General features: G+C 36.6%; 1 protein-coding gene and 1 long non-coding RNA gene across 5 annotated transcripts; one reads left to right on the top strand and one right to left on the bottom strand.

The window, feature by feature from the left end:
• The first annotated feature begins 1819 nt into the window (after positions 1-1819).
• Positions 1820-16005, top strand: MCM8 (minichromosome maintenance 8). 2 transcript variants are annotated; one of them, XR_005514378.2, is made up of 19 exons: positions 1820-2135; positions 3929-4069; positions 4147-4264; positions 4351-4573; positions 4660-4823; positions 8225-8482; positions 8678-8773; positions 8936-9088; positions 9697-9767; positions 9855-9973; positions 11303-11432; positions 11637-11688; positions 11776-11932; positions 12013-12187; positions 13668-13838; positions 14022-14135; positions 15275-15343; positions 15452-15619; positions 15730-16005. XR_005514378.2 is itself a non-coding variant. In XM_039132443.2 (18 exons), the coding sequence occupies exons 1-17, from the start codon at positions 1950-1952 to the stop codon at positions 15293-15295; spliced, it is 2349 nt and encodes a 782-aa protein (XP_038988371.1). In that variant the 5' UTR covers positions 1820-1949; the 3' UTR covers positions 15296-15343; positions 15452-16005. The 2 variants fall into 2 exon arrangements, 1 of the variants encoding a protein (XP_038988371.1); XM_039132443.2 differs by having other exon boundaries at positions 15452-16005.
• A 1525-nt stretch (positions 16006-17530) lies between these two features.
• Positions 17531-21099, bottom strand: LOC103716195 (uncharacterized). Of its 3 annotated transcripts, none has more exons than XR_015973119.1 (3): positions 20895-21099; positions 17977-18769; positions 17531-17851 (listed from the first exon to the last, which is right to left on the bottom strand). It is a non-coding gene; the product is annotated as an uncharacterized LOC103716195 (long non-coding RNA). The 3 variants fall into 3 exon arrangements; XR_605480.5 differs by having other exon boundaries at positions 20920-21097; XR_015973118.1 differs by lacking the exon at positions 20895-21099 and having other exon boundaries at positions 17977-20888.
• Positions 21100-22758: the final 1659 nt, after the last annotated feature.

Below are 22758 nucleotides of genomic sequence, written 5' to 3' on the forward strand. Positions count from 1 at the left end.
AGGGCTGACTTATATATCAATCTCCAACAAAACTATGCCTTATTCACCATACAATTCTCTCCCCAAACATCAGATGAAATAGAGAAAAATGACCTTTCTTGAAGCTTATAATCCGAAAGAGGAATAAATTACAGGGAAGAGGAAAAATCCATCTTTATTTTAGTGAAGTAGATGCTAAAATGTTGGATTACGGGAAGACCTGAGAAGTGAATATGTTTCTAAAGAAGATAGGTGCCCAGAACATTATTCTAATATGAGAGCCACTATGTTATTCTTTGTTTATTACTCTCCTTCATTAGTAATTTTCTTCTCTCTTTTTTTTTCCACTCAGTAAATTTCTTCTTTCTGCTCAACTCATAATTTCCTTATTAGGGTTTAAATTTAATTCTCACGGACCTTGCTTCTGATATAAAATATAAGTTATATTTATTTCTTATAAAATTATAAATTATATTTTCAGTTTGTGATATCCCTGAATGATCTCAAAGGTATGAAGAGAGTCTTAGCTTTCCAAATAATGGTGGATGCTTGAGAATTGAACTTATTCCAATTTATACATGATCCAATCCAGAGTCGGCATGGTCTTTGCCTAATCCTAATTTAATCGTAAATTATTGCCTATACTGCATACGCTATATGGCTCTGTGTGTACCCAATAACAATTGCTGGTTTCTGCAAACTCATTAATCCAATATATATCTCGATGCATCACTATGGGAATCAGCGGCTATGTGGCCATGCATGTAGCCAACTATGATAGCCTGTTATCTCATTCATTAAGTATATATCTTGGTGCACTATCCGGTGATCGGCTGCACGCACTGTAGGTAATTATTTCTCCACTTTAGCACTATCTAACCGTGGGCAGTGCATGGATTCAAATATAGGGGATCTGAACTTAACAATGGGTGGGTCCAGGTTAGACAATAGCCAAACCCGATGACACAGGCTCCGTTGGCCCCTGGGTAGGACACTAGGACGGGCGTGGAAAATGAGTTCAAATGGGCTGAGCGTCGGCCCAGAGTGTTTGAGGGTAGGAGGGCCCTCCTGAGGACCGTTGTTGAAGGACTCTTCATCATCAGGCTGTGGAGGTTATTGAGTCGACTGTGCTGGATTCACCGGTGATGGTTAGAAACATCTGGGATCCCCCTTGCTTCTATAGCACCCAGATTTGTTCTCATCTCTTGGGAGCTCCCACTCTCTGGCTATCTCAAGGTAAATTTTGATGGAAGCTTGCTCGTCAGTGGAGATTGGATAGGTGTGCCATTTGTCATCAGAGACTATAGTGTCAGGCTGATTGTTGTGAGAGGACGTCGTTCTACCGAGACCTCAGCATTTGGGGCGGAGCTTAGGGCTGCCTGGAAGGGGCTATCTCATGCGCGACATGTGATGGAGGTTGACAGGATCATTCTGGAGGACGATTTCTGTTGTTTTGATTGATCGCCTTTAATCGGAGAGACGGAAGGAGGTGGAGCATCTGTTGCTGTATGATATGCGCCGGATGATACGGGAGTGTTGGGCCATCTAGGTCAGGCATGTTCTTCGGGAGGCAAACCAAGCTGCTGATTGGGTTGCCTCCTTCGTTGCTCAGCATTCCGAAAAGTTCCTATGGACCCAGCAGTTCTTAATTCCTTTTGCCTTTTATAGCCACCTAATTAGTGATGTAGCTGGCTGTGCTCATGTGAGAGCTGTTTGAGTAGCTGTTCCACAAAAAAAAAAAAAAAAAAAAAAAAGAAAAAAAAAAGAAAAAGAAAAAGTTCGGTCGGTCGGTCAAACAAACCGGCCAACGGGCAACCCTCTTCCAGTATTTTTTACGGCGCACTGTGGTTCGGGCGTTCCCGGGCGACGGCTCTCTCTTCAAAAGTCCCTCGAATTCTTTCCCCCGTTCCCGCTCTCGAGATCTGGGCGAGCGTCGACGCCGACGGCTCTCGCCGAAGCGTCCGATCGCAATGTATGTCGAGGTTGGTTATAGTGTCGGCGTTCGGGGGCTATCCATGGATCCGGGCGGTATCGCTAGGATCTGGTCCAAATATTTCCCTGAGGTGGAGTTCTCCATGGACGATCGGAAGTTTAAGCTCATAGCCGAGCTCGGGGAGTTCTTCTCAAGCCCGCAAACCGATCGTTTCCTCTCCCAGGCACGGTGATCCCATCTTTATTTCTCCCTTCCTGCATTTCTCCATGCCGGGAATATATATATTTTTTCTTTTTGTTTCTTTGTTTCCGTCCTAGGGTTTCTGTTCTTCTTTCTTCTTCTTTTTGCAAAGAATTCTTAGAGTTAAATTTAATTGATGATCAAATGCGATGAGTAGATGGGCTTAAGTGACTTCAATAAGCATTTCTTGAAAAAAAATTCCCGTATTCCCTCTCAAGAAAAGAAGGAAAAGAAGGATTTCTTGAAAGTTGAAGATCTTGATGACGGTTCTTGAAATTGAAGATCTTGCTTTTTGATGCAAGAACACATTCAAACTTCAGGCGGAAAATTTGTACGCAATCTTTTATTTTAGTTTTTTGCCTCTCCTCTTTATCCATTTTGAACTTCAGTCTCGATCCTATGATTGGTGTATTAATCATGGAAAGAATCGGATGCAAAGAGAAAAATTGAGGAAATAAAGGCGAAATCACAGGACAAAGGGGCCACTCCTAAATCCCAGACCAGCTGCTGTTTTATTGTTCGACATTAAAAAGGATGTCTTTTTTTCTTTATCTATCTTGTCAGGATTAATTAAATAGGAGTAATGCTGCATAAGCTAATTCTATGATTTTGTTGCAAGAAAGGAGAAAATATCTTAAAAGTAGAGATATGGCCTTGGCGGGGGAGGTGGAGTGAATGAATGTGGTCTTGTGAATATTTCCACCAGACTTGGAGGAGACCAAGCTCCAGGTTATGGATGATTAAAGGGACGATCTGCCAAAGGAAGTCAGGCTAGGGCTGGAAGTCGCCATTGGATATGGAAACACAGTAACTATCCTTGATGTGGCTATTTTTCATGTCCTCTTTGAGTGCCACAGCCTTGTACCAGTTCATGCTGTCCCCGATCTCATGGCTAATGTAAGTAAAAACAAAAAAAGTAGTGGTGAGAAAAGTTGAGCCAGTTACTGAATTATCTCCGAGACAAATAGTGGAGCAAGATGGGATTAGAGGTTCAGAAAACATGAGGAAAGCTGAGAAAACTGAAAAGGAAACAAAAAGGATGCTGTCTTAGTAAACTGTTTTTATGCACATTGATGATTTGGCTTGATTTTATCTAGGTGATTCTGCATTAGCCATTATTTTTGCAGAACTTGATTTGTGCATTAAATACGTTTGAATTCAGATGAAGACTTCCACACGACTTTCTTTCTTAATATCTTTTTCCCCTTTACATGTCATTATTGTGTTCCATCATTAACTCAGGGGGATCAAACTAAACCCATTCCTATGCATTGACTACAATATTTCTTTCCTGTCTCTGTTTTTACACTTATTGGCTGCATTCCAGTGGTTTTTGATGCTTCATCTGCACCTCTTGCCTGTAACTTTTTGCTTATCATTGTTGACTCTGAAAGAAAGTGGTCAGATGGACTTCAAAATCTTGGTTTATGAAGATTTAGAATTGTCTGTAACTTTTTGCTTCATCTGCACCTCTTGCCTGTAACTTTTTGCTTATCATTGTTGACTCTGAAAGAAAGTGGTCAGATGGACTTCAAAATCTCGGTTTATGAAGATGGACTTCAAAATAAAGGGGAGCTGATGGATTTTGTATTGCTTTTCTAGATCTACATAGTTCTTATAAATTGAACTGATGTGTATATGTAATATGTTACATCAATCTCCTAGTTTTAGATCTTATTGATTGCATCCTATGATACTGAACCCTTTAGTAGTTCTTAATTGCTATTTTTCTAGTCATTGTTATTGAGTCACCGACTGCTATCTTTTGTAAATTAGGTGCAAAATGACAATGGCATCTTCTTTCTCCCTATTGACTTCCAGCAATTTCGGAAAGTATGTGGAGTCGAAGAGCTTTATGCCACTCTGGAGGAAGCACCTAAGGAAGCTCTCTTATGCATGGGTTCTGCAGTGCACATGGTCCTTCTCATCTTATATTTCGTGAATACTTTCTCCTGTACCTTTTTTTGATAATTGATCCTTAAATTTGTAAGCAGGCTCTTTCTCTAAAGGAAAAGAACTGCCAGTTGATGGACATAGAGAAGATAAACATTCGGCTTCATAACCACTCTGATTCATCAATCACTTTGAAGAATTTGAAAGCTGCATACATCAGTTGCTCTTTGGCTTATTTACTTTTTTAAAAATAAATCAATCTAATAGAGAAAGAAAATCATGACTTCCAAATTATGACATCGCAGAGAAGCTTGTTTCAGTGCATGGCTCGGTTGTCAAAGTCAGCACCGTTAGGCCTCTGGTGATGCAGATGAACTTTGCCTGCCAGAAGTGTGAAACTGTTATCACACGCATATTTCCTAATGGGAAGTTTTCACCCCCGGTAGCTTGCAGTCTTCATGGATGCAGAAGCAGAACTTTTATACCAATCAGATCTACTGCCAAAGCAATAGATTTTCAAAAAATTAGGCATGTGATTCTGAAGTTGATTTTGAGTCCATTGAATTCCTTAGGCAGCTGCCACTTGGGATTGTAATATTGTTTTTTTTTTCCAGGGTCCAGGAGCTACTTAAATCTGGAAATCATGAAGAAGGTCGGGTGCCTCGAACTGTAGAGTGTGAACTAACTGAAGATCTTGTTGATTCTTGCATCCCTGGTGATGTTGTGACAGTTACTGGAATTATAAATGTTATTAACAATTACATGGATGTTGGTGGAGGTATGGCAATAATTTTTTCCTACAATATTATTATAAAACTTGGCTAGCCATCATCCTTCCCTTTTAAATTTCTCCTGGCCATTATATCCCGTTACATGCTACTGGATTGAGATCAGCTAGCACCAAACAGTTTCAAATGAAGATGATCCGTTTGCATTCAATTGCACAGAGAACTAGTTAGCCTTAGCACCTCCTGAAACCATAAGGTTATCTGCCAAAGAGCTTTTACCATGTTACATAAGTGACTTCTATGAATTGATCCATTCAAATGATTCATATTTTAAGTTTGGGGAATTCAGTGGGAGATTTCAAGAACCAAAAATAAAAATTTTCAAATAATCAACTGTGGATGATGCAAATGGTAAAGCATGGCATATGCAATTGCGTGGTTCGGTCTTCATTCCATAAACACTTCTCTTTAATAAGCATCCGTCTCTTAAAACTTATAAAATAAAAATAATTTTAAAAGAAAGAACAAAACTTAGAATAAATATATCAGCTGACATAAACAATTCTCATGTCCGTCGATCTCATTCTTCTGTCTTTTGAAAGTGCATCACAGGTTCCAATTACTTGTACTTTATAATGATTTAATGAGATTCCTGATAAAATGGGAAGAAATCATGTCTTCCACCATTTTCATTTTACTAACTTGTAATATGACTATCGTGCTTTGGTGTGGCCGTTGGGCCTGATCTTTATCTCGTAAATAAATGCAAATTTTGCATATTAGATATTGCCTGTCTTTCCTCATTTTCTAGCTAGACTTATTTCAAGCCTATGAAACCTTAGATAGTTGCTCCTTGGTTGCATGACCGTGCATAACCAAGAAGATATGTCTTTCTTCTTGTGAGTCTTCTTGGTTTAATCGCCTGGCTGCAGGTTCGTCTTCTCCTGTATAAATTTAGTAGGGAATCAAACGTAACTAAGAGAGTTGCTATTAAGTTAAGATCCAGCTTTTAAATGTCCTTTTAAATCAATTTCATATAGATTAGATAAGGCTTGATAGTTAGTTCACTTGCAAATTTCTTCTAAGTACAAAAGAATAGTTCATATTGATGATCTATGTGAGAGAGTATAAAGGAAAAACATTTGAAAATAACAACAGAATAAATTTATATTGCTATGACTTTCCTAAGCTCCAAGCCTCCATAGTGATGGATGACTCTTTGGTGTACAAAGATAATGTTTCAGTATTTAATTTTACACAATGCACAATTGCATACCAAACAAAAGTGTCCTCTCTCTCCATTGAATGGGCATCTGCAAATTATTTATTTTTATATCTGCAATGATTTATAAACTAATGCCGCTTCAGTAAGTTGGAAAAATGAAAGTGTATGAAGTTTTTTTTTTTTTGTGATATTGTAAACTGTGGCTGACCTTTCCACATTATGAGTAATTTATTTGCTTTTGCATGTAGACAGATCTATCACATGCTGTTATTTGTCAAGAATACACTATGATATTCTTTTCACCCTATGCCTTAAGAAGTGTCAGTGTGTCATATATAGTTATCATTATCATCAGCTGTTCAAATGACATAACCATCATAATCTTGTTGTCAGTGACAACTGTGACTTTTGGGATTTTAAACTGAGATCTAATTAAGGAATTTAGGCCCTGTTTGGGAGAGCTGTTGGCAGTAGAGCTGGTGGAAGTAGAGCTGTTGGAAGTAGAGCTGTCTGAAGTAGAGCTGTTATAAAAAGCTGTTTGCTGTTTGGTAACTACATTCGTAAAGTGCTGTGGTACTTTGTTTTGTGTTTGGTAAACAAACTGAGAAAGTACTTTTATATGACAAAATTACCATAAAGGACATTGCATAGTATTATACAACAGAACATAATAAAACATAACATAAATTAATACATAAATATACGATATAGTATAATATTATTGTAATATAAAATAATATTATGTTAATATAGCATAATAGTAATATAATTATTAGAGTAAATTAATATTTGGTAATATAACATAATATTAAATTATTTAACATAACATATTAATGTATTATGATATAATGTAATATATATTATATTTATAGTATAATACAATAATAAAAGTATAAAATATTATAATTATTAGTATAAATTAATTTCTCATAATATAACATAATATTAAATTATTTAAAATAACATATTAATGTATTATAATGTAATGTAATATAATATAATATTTATAGTATAATACAATAATAAAGGTATAAAATATTATAATTATTAGTATAAATTAATTTTTCATAATATAACATAATATTAAATTATTTAACATAACATATTAATGTATTATGATATAATATAATATGATATTATATTTATAGTATAATACAAAAATAAAGGTATAAAATATTATAATTATTAGTATAAATTAATTTTCCATAATATAAAATAATATTAAATTATTTAACATAACATATTAATGTATTATGATATAATATAATATGATATTATATTTATAGTATAATACAAAAATAAAGGTATAAAATATTATAATTATTAGTATAAAATAATTTTCCATAATAATTTTTCATAATTTTTCATAAAATAATTTTCCGCGGTCCAGGGGCTCTTCTTCGTGGTCCACGCTCGAGGAGGACCTCAGCGTGGGCCGCGAGGTTGATGATAAAAAAAAAAACAATAGATTGATTTTGGAAGGTATGAAAAAGGATTAAATTTTTTTTTCTAAAATGTGGTTCAAAAGATGCATACAAAAATTGAAAAGAAAAATATCTTTTCTTACGGAAGGGAGTCTGATGGCTTGGGTTCTTGGCTCCAGCAGATTTTTAGGTTTATACAGGGATAAACTATGTAATTATGTTATTTTAATATGGGCATTTTTGTCAAAAATACAGCTTTCCGAAAAAGCTGAAACAGCTTCCTTCCAAAAGCTCCAAATTGGAGCTTTCTTCCAAAAGCTGTTTTCAGCTTCCCGCAAAAGCTGAAACAGCTTTTTGAAAAATTTACCAAACACAGTTTTTCATCTAAAAGTACTTTTGGAGGGCCAGAAAGTGCTTTCTGGCCCTCCAAAAGCTCCCCCAAACAGGGCCTTAGTTTAGAGTCCTCAGCCTCCATCCTTCAGCTTCATCTTAACTAGCGCTTGACGTGCTTTCTAACCAAGATGTCTAGGTTACATGACATGCCTATCATGTGTCCATGATATTTGATATTAAACAGTTGTGACTGTTATTTGCCTTGTATTTTTAGTATTTCTAGGGCACATCATATTTTGAAGTACCCAATCGCCACGACTATCACACCATCAATATCAGCAGCATAACATCATTTCCTCCTTTTCATCTAAATACTTTTGCAATTGGAATTTATTCTTGATTCCCGAGAAGCAATACTCTATTCCTTTTCTCGATAATGGTAGACCAAGCGAACATCTGAATTTTCCAGGAAAATCCAAAAGCAAGAACCAAGGGTTGTACTATCTATATCTCGAGGCAGTTTCAGTCAGTAACTCCAAGTCCCAATCTGAAGATTTTCAAGTGACTAATTCTGAAACTAGAGCTAATGTGCTGTCAGATTTTCATGCATTTTCACCAAGAGATTTGGAATTTATCGTTAAGTTCTCAGAGGAGCATGGATCTGATGTATTCCGTCAAATACTTCAGTCCTTCTGTCCCTCCATCTATGGGCATGAACTTGTGAAAGGTAATATTTTATGTTACTTTTTTAAAAGAACAATAATGTGCTGTCAAGATGCAATTTTGTAAATGCAAACTTTTTGTTAATGATGGTGCTTAAACAGTCTCCGCTGTCTTGTGTTTCATTTTGAACTTCATGGTCGTTTGAACCTACCAAGAACTAGTGTATTTACTTCTGATTTTCTTATACTTCTGTCCACAGCTGGCATTACACTTGCACTATTTGGAGGTGTGCAGAAGTATTTGATGGATCAAAACAAGGTTCCAGTTCGTGGGGACATCCATGTAGTTATTGTTGGTAATTAAGATTTGTACTCCTTTCCTTTGCTGAAGCCACTGATTTTAAGTTTAAAGGTTCTATGATCTATTTATTATTTGCACCTGCAATTTCTTTGTAATAATTGTCATTTGATAGAGCTATAGTGCAGGATTATGCATAATTTTAGCATGTTTTTTATAGGTGATCCTGGATTAGGAAAGAGCCAGCTTCTGCAAGCAGCAGCAGCAGTTTCTCCACGAGGCATCTATGTGTGTGGCAATGCAACAACAAATGCTGGCCTAACTGTTGCTGTAGTTAAAGATCCTATGACCAGTGATTATGCATTTGAGGCTGGTAATTCTTTGTATTAGACTTTTTAGAGGCATTTCCCCCCTTAAATAGCAGACCCCAAATAGTTGGGATAAGCCTTGATAGTCAGGATTATGGTATGGTCATTTTCACATTACCTACCTTTTCCCATAACACCCAAAATTGAACAATTTAAAAGTAATTGTAAATAAAATGGGCACCATGAAAGTACTATTACTTTTCTCTTCGTGCACAGAGGTGTATTATGTATACACGCATTTTGTCACTTGTAACTATGTTTGCACATGTATGCATTTGTTTGAATATTTTATTTTCCCAGTCACATGTGTGACCCCTCCAAATTCGGTGGGTTGCCCTTTCTTTCCCTAAAAGAGGGGGGGGGGGGGGGGGGGGTTGGGAAGGAAAAAAAAAGAAGGTACGACCCCTCTAGTCTAGAACCTGTTTGAGCTTTTCTCATGTTGGGACTAACTCATTATCTATCGAACCATTATTACACATGAACAACACTACATTCAATGGTCACGAAGATCAATTTAATTGTTGTTGCACTATTTGCAGTTGAGCTCGTTGGCCTCAATAGAAATTCATTAGTTGCTTTTTTTTACAAGTAATCATTCCTCTGTTTACCATAGGTGCAATGGTCCTTGCTGATCGTGGGTTATGCTGCATCGATGAGTTCGATAAAATGTCAGCAGAACATCAGGTATAGTGGTAGTTTATTGGTTATTTGTAAGAGTTCCATCCTAAGTTGTATGAACATGAGCATACGAACTGAATTTCAGTTTCTTAGGCTCTGCTGGAAGCCATGGAACAACAATGTGTTTCTGTTGCAAAGGCTGGATTAGTGGCAAGTTTATCAGCTCGAACTTCTGTGTTAGCAGCAGCAAATCCTGTTGGCGGTCACTATAAGTAAGTTTGTCCCTGTTATGTCTTCCTACTTGGTATTTTTCTTTATAGTCAAAATCTTCTATATGTGGAAGAGTTGCTACCAAATTTAAGCATAAGTGGAAAATCATATTCGAAAATCTATTTCATTTGCAACAGCAATAGGGCTCAGCTTTCTAATATTGTTTATGACAGGGTTATATTCCTCAAATGTGAAACAGGCTCTTTTTCTCGATGTTTCTCTTCATGTTATAGTTAAACAATTTTTAGACATGGCAAAGTAACATATATATATATATATATATATATATATATATATATATATATATATATATATATATTCTGGAGTACTTCACTTCATTTTCTCTGCAGTCTTAGGCTTTGGCAGTATTTATTACTTGGGCATACTGGAAAGTTGGTACACCTCTCTTGGAAATCAATGATGGGCCATCCATATTCATGATCCAAACCATTGAACATAATCTACACCACAAAATAGGATTAGAAACTGAAATCCATGTGTTTTGATGGTCTCTAATATAGTCACAAGTAGGTGTTATTTAATAGTATGATACCATGTTTTACCATGATTTAATTATCAAAACCTGGTAAATTTAAATCTATTGATGTTTTAAGATCTATAGATCATGATTCATAAAATAATTTTAATTTATGTACCCTACATGTATTTTACTACACTAGTACAATTGATACCATCTACTTTGACACCTACTTGATGATTATCAAAGCACATGAATTTTGGTTTCTAGGCCTTATGTTGAGCAGTTTGGATCTTAAATTTGGATGGCCAACCAGTGATTTTCAGTGGGGTTACAGATTTTGGGTACAAGAAGCACACAACAGCACACACACCACATACACACAGAGATCTATATGCACACACACACGTGCATGCACACACACACATTACATATATATGTGTGTATGTGTGTGTGTGTGTGTGTATATATATATTATTGTGACATGCTTAGCTAAGTACATGCTAGATTAAAAGAAAAAGGCTTCCGTTTTTCAGTGACCATGATCTACATTTGCTGATACTTGAACTTTATGATAGATTTCACATAGATGTCTAGATTTAATTTCCTATTTTTTCAGTAATGCCTTTTCATACTAAAGGGTTGAATTCAGGTCCTTAAAAATGGCATATATTCAGTAATCACTTGTTTATTGTATGTACATATTCTCTGTCTTTTTATCTTTTAAGGCTTCTTTTCCTTTCTTTCAAATTAGATTCCTGTTTTGGAGCTGTTTGTCTTGTAGCATAAAGAATTAGAGTAATTTTGTTTTTTGCAATTTTAATTTCCATTTGCGCTTATAAATTTGCTGCAGCCGGGCAAAAACTGTGAATGAAAACCTGAAAATGAGTGCTGCTCTTCTCTCGCGATTTGATTTGGTTTTTATATTACTAGATAAACCAGATGAAGTACTGGATAAGCGAGTATCTGACCATATCATGGCAGTAAGTTACCTTGCCTGCTTACCATTTATGCGGGCCACTATACATGTTATATGCTGTGTTTATTTCTAAATGTTGCATTAAACTAGCATTGGAATATATAGCTGTTTTTATTGTTTGATCTTATATCAGTTATTTATTGTTTGAACTAGCATTAAACCATCACTTAAATATGATGATGGATACAAACTAATTTTAATTTTGCAGCTTCATGCAGGAAATGGAGAACAGTTGTTGCCCTCAAAGAAGTTACGAAGTGGTGTGATTTGATACCCTTTGGTATATATCGATAAATTTTAAAAAAATTTCTTTTGTGATACATGAATCTATTTTCACAAATATGCAGCATCGCAGTACAGTAGAGGCATGGAGCTTGGCGTTAGAAATGGTTCATTGGCTTCCAGGTTGAGACTTGACCCTGAGAAAGACAAGGACTTTGTACCATTACCAGGTTCTCTTCTTCGCAAGTACATTGCATATGCAAGAAATTTCATCTTCCCCAGGTGATTACATTTTTATTTTGCAGAGTTTTTGCTTTTGTTAGTGATGTAAGATGCTATCTAAATTTTTTTTGCTGTATTAGGATGACTAGACCAGCAGCTGAGATTTTGCAGACATTTTATTTGCGGTTAAGGGACCATAATACTTCAGCTGATGGTACTCCTATCACCGCAAGACAGTTGGAAAGTCTCGTGAGGTTGGCAGAAGCGCGTGCTCGTTTGGAGTTAAGAGAAGAAATAACTGCCCAAGATGCTATGGTGAGTAAAGTTTCTTAATTCTCAGTTAACATGTAATATATTGCTGTACGATGGTCATTGAGCTTTTTGAGATCATTGTAGTGTTCATAAATCCTTACAAGCATGTCTTGCTTATATTAACTGATTTGCATTTTACTCTTTAATCCTGACTTTGCATAACACTAAGAAATGCTTCTTGAAGCTGAAAATCAATTTGATTTGACAACGATCTTGAAAACTTGTAACAAATTAACCTGTAGGAAATATTGAAATACTCGGTTTCTTCAGTGTGGAGTCATTTTATATGCATCATTGGATTGGATATGCCCTCGAAAATGCAGCAGCTTCACTGCATTACCTCTTTGTATATGTTGATTGTCTTATCTGAGATTTCCAGGCCATGATATTGGCTCTCTTCCATTGACAGTCTTTTGAGTTGGAAAATCAGGGTAAGACCAAAAAAGCCATTACAGATGAAGATAATTTAGAAAATCACTGGATTTTAGGAAGGGCACATACTGATGTTGTGGAGGATGTCCTTATTCAACCTCTCTAGGTAATCTAAACATTTTTGACGATCAGATTTGAACTGTGGATAACATCATCACAAGATCTCTTGATCATGGCCATTTTCAGTTGACATGCTTCAAACTGGTTACTCCTATGGCTTCAATATTGGTTAGAAGACTGTATTTGAAGTTTTAGAGTCTATCTACTACTTGGAATGTCCTGCTTCATTGAGGCAAAAAAGGAACCAGCAACATCTCTCTGGATCACTCAACTTATGTCAGTCTCTTACTCCTGAGCTTTTTGTTTTTTTCTCCTCTCGACTGTGAGGAAGTCAAGTTCTGGCTTCTTTTTGTATCTCCTTTTCCTTTTGTTTTCTGAATGAAAGTGATTAGGCTGTTGCCTAATCTTTGCTCCAACAAAAAAAGATCTTCAATCTAGGCATAGGAGATGCAGTAGATCTGCCTTGAGATTGACTGTTGAAGTGATATATTTATATCTCTGCACTGTGATGTTTGGTTCTAGAGGTTGAATTTGTAGCTTTCTGCCAACTTTGTGCTGCAATTGAGATTTGAGACTAAATCTCAAGCCACTGAAATTGTAATCTTATGGTTGAAGATAGTTTAAGAGAGAGGTTTCTCAGTAAGGTACAAACTTGATGAGGAATGCTCCCATACAATCCTAGCCAACAGTTGACTAACAAGTTTGAAGAAGTAATGGCTGCTCACTTTACCAAGTCTCTTTACATGTTCCAACCAGGCTCTTTGGTTTGAGGGTGGTAAAGTGGTTTAAAGCCCTAGGGTGCATCAGTTTGGTGCATTGCTAGGATTATGGGATTTTATATTCTGTAAGGTGGACATCTTTTCTATACGAAGTAATAAGTCAAATAGTAACTTTCGTTCTCAGATGCAGTGTGCGTGACGAAGACACTGTAGTTTCAGGTATTTATTTGGCTGCATTTGCCTTTTTGCTGATGCAACTCTGTGCTTCTCAGGATGTGGTCGAGATAATGAAAGAATCCTTGTATGACAAATATGTAGACGAGCATGGGGTTGTAGACTTTGCTCGGAGTGGCGGGATGAGTCAACAGAAGGAGGTGAAGAGATTTTTAAGTGCCCTCCACAAACAGTCTGAGTTGCAGCAAAAGGATTGCTTTTCAATTTCTGTAAGAAGCATCTCTGTTTTCTTATTTCGAAAACAGTTCACTTACTTTGAGGCACCAAGTTGCATGAGTGATCTTGTCATCAAAACATTAGTATTTCTCTACTCTGATTTCACAAGATGGGAGAGATATTTTCTTTTCTCAATTCAGGTCACGAACATTATCATATCATTTCTTTTTTCTCAGGAGATATACAGCTTGGCAGATAGAATCAGCTTGAGAGTTCCAGACATTGATGCTTTTGTGGATAACTTGAACAGTGTTGGTTATCTGCTCAAGAAAGGACCAAAGATGTATCAGGTATAATCATATAAAGTGTATTATTGTTTCTGCACTAATAGTAGACAAACACTGATATCTTGTTGAATGTATATGAAGTCGAACTGTTATTCTCCTAATGGCAATTACAGAAAGAATTATTCTGGAAAATAGCAGGAATCAGGGTTCTTGGAGAGAATGTTTATAATGCATTTCATATGAAACGAAATGATACTCTTTTCTCATACACGAGATGCAGAATCTTTTGAAGTTCAGAAGTTCACTGAAAGAAGGAAACTTATTAGAATGATGAGGCAATCGAATCTCTTCGCCTTAGGCTTCGTCGTAGTTCTATTTCGCTTGGGCTGCGGCTGCTCCTTAGTCGTTGGCCTCCTTTGGTTCTTGGCCGTAGCACTTCTCTTGCGTGCGCAGGTTCCCCTAGCTCTGTTCATGGATCCATTCTAAGACTAACAATTTCACTTTAAAGTGATAGCTCTTACTCCTTAAGATTAAGACAAATTATGGCTCTGACTCCTTCTTTTCGTTATAGCTCTGAAAGTTTTTTATTGTCTCCAGAAAGCGATTGACTTTTATGCCAAGATTTATAAATAGCACGGGGCTAGCCCTTTTGGCTATGCCTTGTCTTTGAAGAAAGATTCCATACATTCTTTTCTTCTTTCCGTTACTCTCCATTACAAAAGGCGAACAGCTATTACTTTAGAGGCTCATCCGTTTAATTACCCCTCTGGGGGCACGGGGAAGGGAATAGGACTTTCATATGGGTATAGTGTAATCAAGGGAGGAAAGCAAAAAGAGTGATTGATCAGGTATTAATCATATCCATGCTCTAAAATATTAATTTCTTTCATATCCATGCTTTCCTATTCATTACATGCGACTCGTCAAAGATTTGCCATTCATGCATTAACTGCCTTGGTGACAAGTCTAATATTTTAAACCAATCACATTATCAGCCATGGATCACTGACCACTTTTCTATGCTATCACAAATAGACTTCATATTTATTGCAGTTTACCCTGTCTTTGGCAATTGAAATAAGTTGAGTATGGGTTCTGGGAAAAAAATACTTAAATGCTCAAGTTAACCTATTTAATTTTGTCTATGTATAATTTTAACTCATTGAACTTCTTTATTTACAATTAAAATCCATCTCCTGTAGGTCTTGTCTTCATCTTACTGACATAGTCAAGCAACAAGGTCAAGACGCTAATGATTGCACGAGCTTTTGGTAAGTCTTACAAAACTAAATGTTATCCATCCTCAAAGTTCGGTTCTTAATGTAGTGGTAGTCTACTAATTTGCTCTCCTTTTTTTTTGTGTGCGATCCATCAATAAGACTACTGGCCACAGTCGAGGAATTTCAGTTAAGGATAAAAGGAATATGCCAACTACCTTTTTTCTGCTGGTTTGGTAAGGCAACTGCTTCATTTTTGTCAACCTTAGATACAGACATAGATGTATGTTATCAAAGGAGAAAGATCTGCAAATACTGCTGCATGTTGAGGTATGTATGGCCACATTTCCTAATAGTGTTTCTTGTGATTGGTTCATATTGCCCTATCTTTTGAAACAGAAAATGACATTTTTGAACCCTGAAATGTTGCTTGATTGCAGCGACTTAAACCGTATAATGATTATGACAGATCTTACTGCCATTTGAGCTTCATTATAGTATCCTTTGTTTTCCATACTATGTTCAGGAGAATGAAACCAATTTGTATAGGGTTAATGACAATTAGAGTGTTGTCATTTTAAATTTTGATGGATTATGCTTTGATCTATGTACAACCAGGTTGGGAACTTGTCAAACAAATATTACAGAACTTTGATGGGTTATGTCTTGATGCATATACCCATGTTACATTAGAAAGGATGATGTTTGTCTGTCAAGGTATTGGCATATTGGTGTGCTTTTTGATTGATTGGGTTGCTAGATTGTGGAAAAAAGGTCAATAGTCAAAATGATATAGACATTTTGATGATGGGATTATATATATATATATATATATATATATATATATATATATATATATATATATATATATATATATATATATAGCATTCACAAAAGAGCATTAACATTCAACTTTTTATCATCTTAGCACTCACCCTTTTATTATACCTGTTCCCATGGGTGACTGGTACACTCCTTGGTTTCTTTTGAGGCCACACATTTTATGAGACTAATTATATGAGAACTACATTATGAGACTTAGCCACACATATTTTTGTTGATTTTTTGCGCATTTTATATTTTGATTCACATGGATGTATCTATTCTCTTATGGTATAATATTTCCGATTCACCAAATAAAAAGGGCCTTGGCATGCTTTTTGGCTCAGATTCCTATGACCAATGGATAGCAACTTGTAAAGAGCTTGATTGGAGCTTATATAAATGTTTTAAACCTTTAATATTATTAGTTTTCTACGAGAGGACAAATGAGATGTTCCTTTTGAATAAAATCCATTATAGAGTTACTAAAACCGTCTTGATGTTTTTTTTAATATATATATATATATATATATATATATATATATATATATATATATATATATATATATATATATATATATATATTCTGACTCTAGATTAGTTTGTGACTGCTAAATTAACAAATCACATCCGACTATTGAAAGATGATAGAAGTCACACCCTTCTTTTCTTTCTTGAAGGAGGTTCTAGGTTTGTATTTCGGATGATGCATTCTTAAGATGTGTTGTGCATACCACCTAGGGCGTAGGATTTGCAAGTGTTGTGCTTCTTGTTGCATGCGCACAGTGCGTAAAATTATGCCCAATTGAGTGTTCAAAGCTCCAATCAGGAAGTGCCACGAATGTGTTCAATTACGTGGGATGGACTTCTCCAAGTAAAATGGCGATCCAGCTTCTTCAATCCTTTCTAGTTAGACTTCGTAACGTAACTCTGCATGTGATCACCGAAGCACGTCTAGATCGAACAACTGAAGCCCTTAAAAAAGAGAAATTATTTTCATTTGAACCAGCCCTACTCCAAAATCCGAAAATCAACCAAGAAGGCTCTGCCCCAGCCAACACTCGTGGCAAGAAAGGAATTGTGGAGACAGCCCATCCACCCTACAACTCAGCGGTCGACAGCTTTCTACCATTTATTCATCGTTTCTTCTAAAAAAGAAACGCCGGAACCCAAGACTTGGCATAGACGAGCTTGGACCCGCAGAATGAAGAATAAGAAGAATGCTAACCAGGATCAACGCCACTCAGAATTGAACCCCCAACCTCTCATCTAAGAGGTGAAAGGTAAGACCATCCGAGCTAACTCGGTAGTAATAACCTATTTAAAATGGATTCTATGCCAGGACCAACAAGGATAACAAGGAAGATGATGCTTTTTGAACAAAGGAATAGCATAAAAAGAGACTTCAGCAAAATATCATGATAGGGATTCAAAATCTCTGATTTTGATTAAAAAAAACACGAAAGGCTCAAAATTCTCCTTAATGATGCAACCATCAAAAATGAAATGGCATTGTTGTCTTAACTACGAAGAATACAGACTTAACAACCCTCCAAAATCATCCAGCATCCCTCGATGCCTGGCCGGTAATCAAGATCATGTGGCCTAAGATCTCGGTTTCTCCTCCTCCTTGAAGAGAGCCAATAGAGTCACACCTGAGACCTTGACCTTAAACCTGACTCCAGGAATATCACCAACTGCATGCCCTTTACGTCCAAATCCTGCAATCGGCACTTCATCCTGCAGATAAAATCATTACATTTCTCAATAGTCGATGAACAAATAATACAGCACTTTTTCCTGCAGATAAAATCAACACATTTCTCAATGGTCAATGAACACATAAGACAGCTCATTGTTCATACCACTTCTGGGGGAAGATAGAAGCAAACTTCCAATTTCCTCGATGAAATTTAAGCAACCATCATTGGGAACAGATGCAGCAATCTTCTTCCCATTTTTGATCGGCCGAACTCAGGCGCACTTTTGGATGACAGAATTTGGCTGCTTTGCCTCGATGCCACTGCAGATAAAGCCGTTTTGTTATGTTTTAAACCATGATTCCTTTAGGAAGGAGGAATGTGAAGGGCATGTGACTTTTGGTCACATTTGCTCAAAAACAATCCCTTTTGCATGAGAAGAGCCAGCCAAAGGGTTCTTCCATTCATTGCCAAGGTGACCTTTCTTATATGCTTTGTCAGCCCACTTCTGGGTCCTTCTGTGGGTCCTCAGCTTACGCCCAGCTCCCAAACCACGAGTCTTCCTGCCCTAAAGTTCTAAAGATTGTTAAAATACTATGCACAGGGCACTTTACTGGCATAATACAAGGCCTAATTTGTCGCAAGGCTAAGTACACAAGGTAATCTTCACTTTGTTCTTTTTTTCATATTCAAGCGTGGGGGAAAAGGAGTACCCCTTCGTAAAAAAATCAGCAACATCCATGTGCTAATTTTCATCTATACAGAATGGTGCCATATAGAGGCACAGTCCCTACACCAAGCCATCTTGGAAACAAATCTGTCTGCATGAAGGGTACATTTCTGAGCAATGCGTACTCTTTTTGATAATATCCATATCTAAGCTTGAAATTCTTGGCATTTGTGGAACACCACTCTTGCTGCAATAAGCAAAATCCTTCCTCCTCTTCTAATAAGAAGCCTGAGCTTGGATCAGATACATGAATGCGCACATATCAATGGTTCTTAGACTTATGTTCAGGGCAATATATCTATAAGCCCATTTTATTCAGAAGCAGTAACAGTACAAAACTCGTGATAGATCAAGGAGAATGAAACATGATGACAATAGTATGTCGCGAATCCCCTAACAAGACGATGAGGGGAAAAAACTGAAAGGATCATAAACAACATAATCTTCTAACTAGGACCTAAAAGTTGGACAAAGAATAATTCCCAATATGAAAGACATGAATATGTGTCTTTGAATTGAAAACTTCGAGAGGCTTCCAACTGCATGGGCCCAACATGTCTCGCATGATAATGTCAAGTGTCAATGTGTCTCATACAAATCGGCACCAGACCTTCAATAAGCATGTATATGAATTGGGTGAAGTATGGTGCCAGATGGGGGGACTAGATTTTGTTCAAATGATCTTAAACTTCTTCACTTCCTTTAGATATAGCAAAGGCACTCATTGTATATATCTAAATTTCCCTGATTGCAATTTCCAGTAACGGCAATCCTGTTCTACTTGAACTAACAAATTAAAATTCATTTAAAATCCGGGGAAACTAAAATAAAGTGAAAAGAACATCTTCTAAATCCCTCTAGAGCAAGATAGGGCGAAAATGGCAAAAATCAAAGAAATCACGAACGAACAAAACTTCGAAATTGAACCTAAAAAATAGAGTTATAATTTTGAAAATGTGTGCTATCATACATGCCTTTTATATAATTGAATTTTCTGAAAAAAGGACTTCAATACATGATGACATATGGTTACTTTAGCTTAAGATAATGTTGAGTGCTAAAGATAATGTCGATAAGCATGCTTACAAGATGGGGAGATGTGAGAGTTTGTTTTATAATATCTCCATAATTTAACTTCTTTTAGAACAAATGTGCGTTCATTTCTCTTTTTTTTTTTAAAAAAAAAAAAGAAGCATGCTTGAATGTATATTTGTAACAACCTTCAGAATTTTCTTTGACCAGCATGCTGGGTTTGCCCCCCTCCCAAAGGACTGCAATTTCTATTATAATGGGTCTTTCTATCTGAGATGCGGAAAATTTTAATTAAATCAATTTAGCAAGATGGTATAAAGAATAAATTATATGAAATCAAAATGACAAACTATCACACTACTAAAATGGGAGAAAGGTAGAAACAACATACCAACATATATATTTGCCCTAATATTGAAAATTTTGGAGAAAAGGGCTTCAACATACATGATGGCATATGGTTTTCTTTACCTTATGATAATGTTAGGCGCCGATGTCTCAAATTCAAATCAGCACCAGAGCGTCAATAAGCATATTCACTCAGACAGGAGACATAAGAATTTGTCCATGGGATCATTACCTCTACTTTTAGAGGTAAAAAAACAAAGACACATTTACGGTAAACAATTTCCCAGCAACCCTTCTACTTGGATCAATTTAAAACTGGATCCAATTCCACCACCTAAGTCTTGCAATTAATATGAGAGTTTAACCAGCAGCCCCAGGTATTTTAGAACTTAAAAGTTACTTATAAAATCAAGAAGAGTCCTTCTACCAGCACTAGGATGACTCAAAAATCACCAAACCATGGAAGTGTGACTAAGAAAATAAAACTAAAAAAAAAAGTAAAACACACTTAAGTATGTATGTATACCACCACGTACACTCCCAAAAATCAGTTTTTGAAGGACTTCTGTGGTAGCACATGCTTGCTTTAGCTTACGATAATGTTAAGTGCTGCTGGGTTAAATATCGAATCAGCACTAGACCGTCAATAAGCATATTTAAAACACATTTCCATGCATAACTAGTATTAAATCATCAAGCAAACACAAACTGACTGATGGCAGATAATGCGAACTCTTTTACAGCTAAACCCACATACTTCGACCCTAATATTAAGTTTTCAATGCTTTGCACAGAAGTAAAATCAGTAAAACACTTCAAAGTCCTGTCAGGATCTACTAGCAATCCATCGAACTGATTGATAATATGCTATTGGAACCAAAAAAAAAGAAGGTAACTTTGATGCTACACGAGTTCTAAAATCATGGAGAAAAAAGTAGGGATAAAGTAGGACTAGAGAAAGGTGATGGAATACATGGAAGAGAATCGAGAATGCTCACCCCATCTTGAGTGGAGAAGGTGATCTCTGTGGTTGTCCCTGGAATAGAGTTGGATCGCTCGCCGGGCGAGCGAGATCTGGGGTGGAGGCGAGAGGAAAGAGGATATAATGACGCGGCCGCGGACGGAGGCGGACTCGGGTTACGGGTCTAGGGCAACGGACGGGGTATGACGAGATTCATCACGATTAGGTGTACGGAGGATTAGGATGCAAGGATCTGACGGTTACAGTAGCTTGTTCTGGTTTGATCAACTCGGCAAAGTGGTGCGGCTCTGGTCTCCTGCTTGGGCGGGCTTCGGGATCCGTGCGTTTCTGATGATCGCTTCGCTCCCTGCCTCGCTCGGCGCTACAAGAAAGAATTTTAAGCACTGCAGGGGAAACTAGGGAATGGCACCCAAATATGGGAGATTTTTTAGATTGTGTGATTCTTTTCTAATCATTGTGGCCTGTGATGATTAAAAAGTAATATTTGCGATTATATTATGATCGCTTATATTTTTCTCAGTTATTCGAGGTTAATTTTATGGATGACATTTGAAGATACAAAGGGATGAAAAATCTATATGATGCATAGTTTTTTCCTAGAATCTTTTTTCATGATCTTATTTCTTCCTACTCTCTCAATATAATCATATAATGTGATATCTAGAATGCCATGGATCTCTTTTTTTTCTTTTCTTTTGGTGCAGGTGATGGGTGACCATATACAAGTTCTGTTCATTAGTGGCGCAATTGAAAGTTCTATTTATGAAGAAAAAAAATAATTTTCTTAACTCGTTCAATTTCATTTTCTTAAAAAAAATTAAAACTAAAAATATACTGAATATTGGTTCTAGATCCATTTTCTATCGTTAATGAGCTACAAAACTAGCTTCACAGCCTCTACTTTTACTAGTAAAATCTATCATAAATTTTTACATAAGATATATTTCAATTTTTATGTTGACTTATCTTTAACCGCTCTGCCTACTTATTCTTGATTAAGCAATCAACTGGTATTTGAGGCTTCAATGGTTTGAACGAGTGTATGTTGTGCTGGTACCAAGCCCTAGATTGGTTGTCTGGTGGCACGGGTCGGTACAAGACCATGTTGTACCGTGCCAAGCTTCTATCGACACACTAGAAGAGGTGAGGGAGAGGAAGAGCGGGAGAGAAAAAAAGAGAAGGAAGAAAAGAGAGAGAAAGGAGAGGCCGGTGGAAAATCAGTGGAGGGCCGGGGAGCTACCGCATGGAGGAGGCGGATTGCCGACATTCACTTAAAAATTGCAAAAATAAAAAGGCCCCCTCCGGGCTTCTGTTTCGAATGAAACAGAGAACCGAAAGTGGAGCCCTTTTTCCGCAGCTCCCCGGCCTCCGCCAGTTATCCTCCATCTTCCTTTTTTCTCTTTCTCCCCCTCCTGCTCTCTCTCTCTCTTTCTTTTTTTTTTATTCTCCCCTCCGTCATCGGTCTCGTTTTCATTGCCAGAACGTCCCAATTTGCCGCCGGTACGACTTGAGACGCCCCGAACTAAGCGATTCGGAGCGGTTTCGCCGACCATAGTTTGCACCTTTTTTGGGGGTCCATATGACATCACTATTAATAAACTCTAAAATTTAGAAATAACCTACACAATATGCATGGTATAATTTTGTCCCCTTTTCTTAATAGTTTTTGAAGTACAACTTAGCAATATACAAACTCCGACAAATAGAAAACTTCAATAGCCAAATTTTATTAGGTAATGAACTTTAATGACAATTAGGCAAAAATGTCTATCATTAATATTGATCATGCATCTACAGTTTTTTTTTCTTTTTTAAAAAAATATTTTTGAAATACAATATTAATATATAATTAACT

This window comes from Phoenix dactylifera, chromosome 14, assembly GCF_051530095.1.
Source record: "Phoenix dactylifera cultivar Ajwa chromosome 14, Ajwa_hap1_PhDact_Kaust_v1.1, whole genome shotgun sequence".
NCBI classification, from domain to species: Eukaryota; Viridiplantae; Streptophyta; class Magnoliopsida; order Arecales; family Arecaceae; genus Phoenix; species Phoenix dactylifera.